The following is a 10,091-nucleotide window of genomic DNA, read 5'->3' as shown; positions in this document are numbered from 1 at the left end:
CCAGTGTGACCAGTGTGGGTGGTAGGAACGGGTACTCGTCCTATGCTCTCTACCTTCTTGTATGATAGAATTCTAGAAGTGAAAATTAGAAGAAAAAACACCAGAAGGAAGTTCCCAAATGATAACTATTCTTTGTGGGAAGTTTATCATTTTACTTTCGTTCTTTTCGTCTTTGCATATGATCTAAAAGTTCCCCAATAAATGAGTAGGACTCTTGTAATGGGGATACAGATATCAAAACTCACCTGACAGATGCAGCCTGTGCGCTGGAAGCCATGCCTGTTTCAGAGCAGACACACCCACTCGAAGTCGTGGCTGGGCACGTGACCACCCAGCAGACACTGTTGCCGGAGAGGGCCCTGGGACGAATTGCTTGCTGATGGAACAGAAATAAGGGTTCTCCCCTTAAAATGGGCATGTGTCCCTGCCTACCCCGCTATGCCCTAGAGGGCGGGCGATGTGATCCTGGCATGCCTGCTTGTAACCATGATTACAAAAGAATCCCATCCTCTAGCATGGCAGAGAAACAGAATTAAAGGAACTTGGGGCTTTCAATTGTTTCACGAAACCCTGGAACCAACCCGACCTGTACCACCTGCCTCCGCTGGCCTCTTCATAAGCTCGGACTATCTTATTTGAACCACTTTATGTCCCACATTAGTCGGCCTCCTAACCAATAATGCCAGTGACGACCGTGTAAGGGTTGTTTGGCTTTCCGTCTCTGTTACTGGATACCATTAAAGAGCGTGGAACTGGGACGCCTGGGTGGCTCAGTTGGTTAAGCAGCTGCCTTCGGCTCAGGTCATGATCCCAGCGTCCTGGGATCGAGTCCCACATCGGGTTCCTTGCTCCGCAGGGAGCCTGCTTCTCCCTCTGACTCTGCCTGCCACTCTGCCTGTGCTCACTCTTGCTCTCTCTCTCTCTCTGACAAATAAATAAATAAAATCTTAAAAAAAAAAAAAAAAAAAAAAAAGAGCGTGGAACTACCAGTCTTTTTTTTTTTTTGGAAGATTTTATTTATTTGAGAAAGAGAGAGAACGAGCACAAGCAGGGAGAGTGGGAGAGGAGGCAGCAGACTCCTGACTGAGCAGGGAGCCCAACGTGAGGCTCAATCCCAGGATCATGACCCAAGGCAAAGGCAGACACTTAACCAACTGAGCCACCCAGGTACCCCACTACCAATCTCTCATAAAGGCAATGTAAGCTCTCTCAATCAACCTAGAAAGTCATGCAAAACTCCAATGTAAATCCCGTTAAGACTTTTCATGATATATGACAGGCTAATGATTAAATATTCATACAGAACAAAGGTTCAAAAATGGATAAGAAAAAGCATCCAAAAAATAGGAGATTTGGGGCGCCTGGGTGGCTCAGTGGGTTAAAGCCTCTGCTTTCGGCTCCGGTCATGATCCCAGGGTTCTGGGATCGAGCCCCACAGGGGGCTCTCTGCTCAGCAGGGAGCCTGCTTCCTCCTCTCTCTCTGCCTGCCTCTCTGCCTACTTGTGATCTCTCTCTGTCAAATAAATAAAAAAAAAAGGGAGATTTGCCTTGTATAAAAATAAAAAAATATTTTGAAACTAATTTATAGTAATAGCACATAAGTGGTCAGATAAATGGAACAGAGTTTAGAAGCAGATATATAAGTATGTATATATATATGGAAATAAGTCATAAAAGAAAAAACTGAATGAAATTGATATAGCTTATAATGTCTATGACCAAACATAGGTATCTATAAACAGACCTAAAACCATAAAGACAGATTAACAATAAACTGGCAGAAATTACTTATATATAATTAATGATAAAAGCTACTATATATTTAATGCTAATAAATCAATATATACAAAAATTATCTAACTGAGGGCACCTGGGTGGCTCAGTTGTTAACCAACTGCCTTCGGCTCAGGTCATGATCCCAGGGTCCTGGGATCGAGCCCCAAATTGGGCTCCCTGCTCAGCGGGAAGCCCGTTTCTCCCTCTGCTTATGTTCCCTCTCTCACTTTGTTTCTGTCAAATAAACAAATTAAAAAAAAATCTTTAAAAAATTATCTAATTGTAAAATGGGTAGAGGGACACAAACAGGCAATTAATAGGAGAGGAAATACAACTGGCCAACAAAAATGATGATTAATCTTACTAGTTATCAGGGAAACACACATGAAGATGGAATTTCATTTTTCAACCATGAGATTGCCCAAGACTTAAGTCTTAACTCAAGACTTAAGCCTGGGGGCGCCCGGGTGGCTTCAGTGGGTTAAAGCCTCTGCATTCAGCTCAGGTCATGATCCCAGGGTCCTGGGATTGAGCCCTGCATCAGGTTCTTGGCTCAGCAGGGAGCCTGCTTCCTCCTCTCTCTCTGCCTGCCTCTCTGCCTACTTGTGATCTCTGTCAAATAAATAAATAAAACCTTAAAAAAAAAAAAAAAGACAAGTCTGGTGACATGAAGTCAGGGAAGAAAGCAGTATTCTGCAACATTCCGGAGATGGAGGGGAAATCCGTTCAGCCACTCTGGAGGACAACACGGCAGGTCTATGAAAATACACAGTGCACAGACCGTGTCAGCCAGCAATTCCACTTCTTGGTATCTACTCTTGAAAAACTCATGCAGACGTGCAGAAAGACATGTAAGAGTGTTCACTGGCACGCCACTTAAGAAAAAAAAAAATCACAAGGAACCTAAAATGTTCAATTAACAGAAAAATGGTCAAAAACTCACTCTACAGGGACGCCTGGGTGGCGCAGTGGGTTAAGCAGCTGCCTTCGGCTCAGGTCATGATCCCAGCGTCCTGGGATGGAGTCCCACATTGGGTTCCTTGCTCAGCGGGGAGCCTGCTTCTCCCTCTGCCTGCCATTCTGTCTGCCTGTGCTCGCTCTCTCTCTCTGACAAATAAATAAATAAAATCTTTAAAAAAAAAAAAAAAAAACCTCACTCTACAGAAGAAACACAGCAGATTAAAAGGACAGAGTAGACCTCTACTTGGTAAAAGGGAAATTTTTCTATGAGCGCAGACTGGAATTTTCAAAGTTGCAAAATGCAGACCTTGTGAGAAACATGTTTCCATCTCTCTATTCTGCCACACCAAAAAAAAAGTTACATTTCCTCAACTGGAGGTATTTAAGTTCATGACTTCAGTAAAGAGTAAAAACCATTAGTTAGAAGTGTACAGATGGCACATTAAAGAACGGTGAAAAAAATTAGCACGTGTGGTCACATCTGGACTCGCTCTCTCCGTAGACTCACTAGTAAGTCAGCAGTTCGGGGCTCAGCCGAACAGAGCAATCATGCTCAAGACTTTGGTGAAACTACAAGAAGTTGACATTTGATGGCTCGAAACCAAACGCCAAGATCAGTTCTGGAAAAGTCAGTCACTTCGTTTATCCTAATCAAAGCAAACTTATTAAAAGTGGCCTGTCAACTAATAAGAATGGAGCTAATGCTTCTTTCATTACAAAATAAATCAAGCAACATAATAAGCACCTGAAATAAGGATCACGTAATTTATTCCAAAGAAGGGTATTGGAAGGCGCCTGGGTGGCTCAGTGGGTTAAGCCGCTGCCTTTGGCTCAGGTCATTATCTCAGGGTCCTGGGATCGAGTCCCGCATTGGGCTCTCTGCTCAGCAGAGAGCCTGCTTCCTCCTCTCTCTCTCTCTCTCTGCCTGCCTCTCTGCCTACTTGTGATCTCTCTCTGTCAAATAAATAAAATCTTTAAAAAAAAAAAGCTCTCCATGAGCAAGCTGAAGAATCTTAAGTGAATACATGTGAGATAAAAAAGCCCAAGTCCGATTAATACATATTTTGAAATAAAGTTCAGACTGGCTCTCTCCCAAGGAGATTACAGGCACACATTTTCAGGGTGCTGATGGAAGTGCTGAGCTGAGCTCAGCTGGGAAAAGACGACGCAAAGCCAGTTTTGGTCACAGACTGCTGCACTTGGGAGCCCCCAATGAATTTTAGCCATCACTTCTGATTTTGAATGGCTTGCTTCTCCTCTTCCATAAGGTGGATGGTCAATACTCAGTGGCATGGTAGGGGGGTCTGGGTGGCTCAGTGGGTTAACCACCTCTGCCTTAGGCTAAGGTCATGATCTCAGGGTCCTGGTATCAAGCCCCACATCGGACTCTCTACTCAGCAGGGAGCCTGCTTCTCCCTTTCTCTCTGCCTGCCTCTCTGCCTACTTGTGATCTCTGTCAAATAAAGTAAAATCTTTAAAAAAAAAAAAAAAAAAAAAAAAGAGGGACACCTGGGTGGCTCAGTGGGTTAAAGCCTCTGCCTTCAGTTCAGGTCATGATCTCAGAGTCCTGGGATCAAACCTCACATCAGGCTCTCTGCTGAGCAGGGAGCCTGCTTCCTCCTCTCTCTCTCTCTGCCTGCCTGTCTACTTGTGATCTCTGTCAAATTAAAAACAAAAAAACAAACTCAGTGGCATGGCTTCCAAGACGTACTCCTTAAGCATTCATGGTATCCCAACACAGCAATAAAACCCCAAGACAACCAGCTTGTTCTGTCTCTCCCACAAGCAAACAAAATCTGAGGTCCAAGTCAGCCTGTATTTCAGGGGGGTCATTTATAGAACCATTTCTGGCACTCCACATTATACTGATTGCTTTGCAGGGGCCAGACCTCAGAAAGGATTTCAGGGCAGGGGGTCCCAGAACTTCAAGAAATAAGCTACACACGTGGCTGTGTAGGGAAAATAATCACAAGTCCCTTTAAATAAGAAGTCAGTGCTTTCCTTTCCACCCAGCAGACTGAAAACTTTAAAATGTATCCTAACTCACTGGGGCAATTCCCAGCAAAAACTGATCAGTCAGAAAGAGTCTGTTGTTGGTGTTAAACTTTTTAAAACAGAAAAGATCTTCTGAGCCATTTCTTCTCATCCTTCCCAAATGAGGAAATACAGGACTAACACTTCAGAGAGTAACTGTATTAATGAAACGTCAACGGATTACAGATAAACATTTTAATTGATTAAATATATTATTCTCAAGGTCTTTTTGAAATCGCACTTGTACTGTACTAATCAACAGCCAAAGGCAATAAAAAAGTTTAAAACCAAAAAATGTTCTGACATGAGCACATGACAGGAACCACTGCTTATGTAAAGTGACATACACTGCTCCCGAGAACAATGATATTTTTAGAAGATAATTCACTTTAACACATGTGCAAGGACACATCTGTAATCAAAGGCTGGAAGAAATATATATTAGTGCCTGCTTTTTAAAAGTTTATTTTACATTTTAAATACAGTATTTTCTCATTAAAAAAAAAAAAAAAAAAGCCAAGAAGTGCCTAACGCCATGGTTTCTATACCATATATACACGAGAGCTGACGGAGAGCCTGAAAGTGTTCTGGACAGAACAGTGTGGACACTTCTGAGCTGGAACTAGTGAATCAAAATTTAAAAAAAAACACAAATTAAGCACTGCTTAGGAGAGAAAATAATCCAGTTTCCAAATAACCAAAAGAGAACAGAGTTAGGTATGTACAAAACCAGGTATTAAAAAACAGAAATGCAGCACACACAAACCAACAGCCCCTTATACAGGGAACTGTATATAACGCAGCTAATCAACGGAGACCCTCCTACAAGAAGTGATGTATGATTTGAAACTGTAAAAATCTAAGTAGTTCAGTAACAACATACAGTAACATTACGTGTGTATTGCCGTCTTTGTCGCTTTCTAGCTGTACCACACTCCCTTATGAAAACAAGAGTCTCTACACTAGTCGATCACTTATACAAACGTGAGGCAATTAATCCATATTTGTTTTCAGTAAGGAAAAAAAAAGTGTACCTCTTCCCAGCTATAAAGACATAATACAGATTAAAGCTATAAAAAAATTTAAGCATGGGCATATGTGTTTCCAATTCTCTCTAGTAAGCAATTCCAAACTGGAATCGTATAGGGTCTGTGCCTAAGTATTAACACATGAAAAGAAAATGGACTGTCTCTGGCAGTGATTTCCATTTAGTGCAATGTTATTCCCCACACAGCGAATTACATTTAAGTGATTTTATATATTTTACTTCAGTAGGTGCCAATTTGAGTTTACAAAACCCCTACCTATATGCTTGTGTAGAAAACGGTTTTAATTTGAGATGCTCTACAAAGCCCAATCGAGACAAAAATGAGTTAATTTTGCTTTTGTTACTTGGTAGAGTGAGTACCAGAGGAAGAGCAAAGGACCAAGCACAGGCTTGCTGAGACGGATGTCTGAGGTGTTCTAGGTGTCTTGATAGTTCAATTATCAATCAGCTTTGAACATTCTTAAGATTATCTCAGAAAGTAATTCTCTGTACGACAACTGTGAACTAACAGCTGCACTCAAAGCAAAAACAATCTGGGTCGTTCAGAACAAAACTGAATTGAGGCAATCTGTCTATGATCATCCGTGAGGTCTTGAGTTTTTAAGTTTTAAAAATGATGACCTTCATCAAAGTCAGCTGCACCTCAGGCAGACTACTGACATGAGGCCGTCCTATCTGCGGTCCCTGTAACTATGGGCTCTCGTAAGACACATGGAGCAGGCAGCAACGGACTCACCATCAGCCAGGTGGGGTCAACGTGGGGAGGTTTTATTCTGGAGACCTTAAAGATTTAACGCATAGCTCCTGGAACTTCAGCATCCGTTAGTGACTCTGGTGGGCAGCACCCAAGGGCTGGAGGGCTCTGAGGAATCCCCCGAGCCCCAGAGTATTAATGCTAAAGGGTCTCACGGGAACCCTGAGCTCCAACAAGAGTCCACCAGCCGTCAGACCAAAATCAACAGGATAAACACTGACTGCAATGCTCCAGAAAAGTCCAAAGAAATTCCAAACTAAATGCTGTCTTCTGCCCAGCCCTAGACTCCAGACTCTGTAACAACATCTTTATCTAGTGTAATAGACTCTGTAGTAGACGGATTTTGACCTCCACAAAGAGTAGGAGTTGTCGAACTTGAGGAGGTAGACCCCTCTCCCTGGGTACTGGTGGCTGCCGGCGTACACTTCTTCATGGCAGTCCCGCCGGTAGACAGGCACGATCTCGTCCAGCAGAGGCTTGGCGGCATGCTGTTTGGCTTTCTCTTCACTACTGACATTTTCTGTGAGACAGAATGAGACTCGTCAGTGAACAGAACTGGGAAAACCACATTTGCCTCAAGCACTGCAACCCCGTCCTTCCTCTGAGAAACAGCTCCTCAGGAATTCTCTGGAGCCACTCTACAATGCATGTGCCCATGAGCACGTCCCGGTTTCGTCTTTCATTCATTTGTTCACTCCTGTATCTCGGCAGCTGCTACCTGGTGGGAGAAGCAGCCAGCACCTCTCTCCCCCTTGACTCTTACCACTGCTCCCACGTCTGAGCCCCACTCTTCCCCAGGGACACCCACTCGAGTCCTCGCTCCTCCCACCAGGCGGAACCTTGCTTGTCTGAGCAACAAGGAAAACGATGCTCTTGTCCTCTTCCTCACAACATGAAAGTTCTGTTTTAGGAAGGGGCAACTGAACTCCTGAGGACTATCATGTTCTGTACACGTCAGAGAGTAAAATGAGGAAACCATAGTAGAGAGGCAGGCATTCAGAGACACTCTGAAAATCTACACCTTTTGCTACAGGCCTGTGCCAACCCAGAAACAACCCCAGCAGCAAAAAGGGAGCTCTGATCCTACGTCTGTCCCACTTAATAGTTTCTGAACTTTTGATATGCGGTTAGGAAAAAAATACCTCTGGAAACCTACAGGAGTGAGAAATTACAAACCAGCTTAAAACCTGTTCCGCATATCAAATGCAAACAGGTCAGGAATACGCAGCATGGAAGATAAAAGACCTTCGGGTCCGTAACACGGCAGAGTGAATTCTGACAACATCGGTTAACTGTCAGGGGTCACTATAAGGAATTGAAACAGGTCAAGTCTGAGAAACTCTCATGGGCAAGAGGAGTTGAAGGAGACAGGATAACTAACTATAATGTGGCATTCTGGTTGGGATCATGGAACATTAGATAAAAACTAAGGAAATCTGAATACGTACGGCCTTTGGCCAATCACAATGTATTTACATTGATTCATTAGTGATGATGAACGTACCGCAGTATAAACGGGTGTTAACATTAAGTGGAACTGTATGTAGAGTACACAGGAACTCTTTGCAACTTTTCTATAAATCTAAAATTATTCTAAAATAAAAAAGTTTACTTAAAAAAAAGCAAATGACATTCTGATAAATAGACCCAAACCAGATCTGCTTCATCACAGCAATACTTAAATGTCCTTCATTTGCAAATGAGAAATGCAGAGTTTTGCATTCAAAATGCAAACTATTGTTTTTAAGAACATCCATGAACAGGGGTGCCTGAGTAGCTCAGAGGGTTAAGATCCCAGGGTTCTGGGATCGAGCCCTGCATCGGGCTCTCTGCTTGGTGGGGAGCCTGCTTCCTCCTCTCTCTCTCTGCCTTCCTCTCTGCCTACTTGTGATCTCTGTCAAATAAATAAAATAAAATTAAAAAAATCTTAAAAAAAAATATCCATGAACAGATTATTGGTATTCAAGACCCAGATTTTGTTCAAAACCTGCAAAACTAAAGGTTACTAGGACAGATGAGCAATGCACCTTTCATCAAGTTAAGCAAAGACTTGGGACCTGGCAGCAATAAAGACAGGATCAATCAGAGCAGGAAGATGGGTAACAGTCACACTTCTGCAGAGAGAACAAACTCCTGTAGCTTTCAAGACTCAATGGAGGGAAAAAAACCCAAAGCAACAAACAGAAAGACTGGACTGCTCTTCCATCTTAATCCAAGCTAAAAGGACCCCCATAAAATGCACTGCGGGGACAAGACACAGTGGCACGGTAGCCTTCCTCAGGAACCATGGGGACACACACAGTCTGTGAGCTAAATCTTCAAAAAGGATAAAGTTATGCTCACTCTTTGCAAACAACTCCTGGGAGCAATAAATCCTCACTGCTGTTTCGGCTCACACAGGGGTATTAACAGCTTAGATTTAGATGGAAATCATTTTATGATTAGGCCTGGCGTGAGGACAAGTAAGCCCATTCCCATCTGAGGCATGTCACACAGGAGAGCAAAGATCAAGGATGCGGCATGACTCCTGCCTCTAGAGAGGCTTTGGACCCCATCGGGGTTCACTGGTGCCCCGCCCAATCCCTGGCCCAGAAACAACAGTCAGCAGAGGGTTCACAATAGGACAACCTCCCTTTGGAGACTCTCCAGGCAAGCCAGGGGAAACAGATCACCCCAACGTGCTTCTGAGCAGAGCCTTCTACACCAGCCACAAAGCTCCTAAGTGGTACAATGGTCAGCACACACACACATCTCCTGTCCTAGACATTTGCAGTCTGATTTTCATAAGTCCCTGTAGCACATCAGAGAGGCCAGTCGCCAGCCCTGATGTTGCTCAGGGGCAGCTGCCATGGGCGTCGGGGCACACCTGCTCGGGTCTCTCTTGCCTCTGCTTTGCTCTTTGCTCACTCCTGGGTCTGTGGGCCAGGCTTTACCTGGCTCCGGTCCTCAGAGATAAAAGCGGCAGAAATCAAAGTTCCGCGGGACAAAGCAGCTCCTCAATAACACAGGCCCACACGTGTCACCACACGTGGCCTCAGAGGGCCTGGTGTGCGGCACGCGTAGGGCCCAGATCCAGTTGCGCGCCTTGATGGCGGACTGAACATCTAGCCTGCCTCCACAAATCTCTGACTACTGCCTCTTCCAGTGTAACCTGATGCAATCTTTGGGAAGCGCTACCAACCATCTTCAAGCACAAGCAGCTGTTCTGCACATCACCCAAAAGCTAGTCCCAAGAACCAGAGGCCACCTCTCCAGTCCCATGGCCAGGGCACTCCTTCCACACCAGCCTCAGCCAAACCAACCCAGGAACTCAAGTGCTCACTAGGTATGGACCGAAGCCTTGAGCTCTACCTTTTCTGCAAAACAGAATTAAGGAGACCATCTTCTCCATTAATATGCATACATTTTATAACCTACTTCCTAAACCAGGAGGATTTAGGCTGTTCTGGTTAACACTCCATTTTGTCTACTTAGAGAAAATATAAAATTATACTCGTGTAAAATGGGGAAGAACAGCTG

General features: G+C 44.0%; 1 protein-coding gene across 2 annotated transcripts in view; it reads right to left on the bottom strand.

Annotated features, from left to right (window-relative positions):
• Nucleotides 1-4,950: 4,950 nt before the first annotated feature.
• ACBD3 (acyl-CoA binding domain containing 3) overlaps nt 4,951-10,091 on the bottom strand; it is a 41,610-nt gene continuing 36,469 nt past the window's right edge. For both annotated transcript variants that reach the window (XM_059145296.1, XM_059145297.1), the window contains exon 8: nt 4,951-7,092. In XM_059145296.1, coding sequence (XP_059001279.1) covers nt 6,881-7,092 — 212 coding nt within the window. In that variant the 3' untranslated portion in view covers nt 4,951-6,880. The remainder of the gene's footprint in view (nt 7,093-10,091) is intronic.

The sequence above is a fragment of the Mustela lutreola genome, chromosome 14 (genome assembly GCF_030435805.1).
Source record: "Mustela lutreola isolate mMusLut2 chromosome 14, mMusLut2.pri, whole genome shotgun sequence".
NCBI lineage: Eukaryota > Metazoa > Chordata > Mammalia > Carnivora > Mustelidae > Mustela > Mustela lutreola.
The sequence above is the reverse complement of the archived record's forward strand: the minus strand, read 5'-3'. Positions and strand labels throughout refer to the sequence as shown.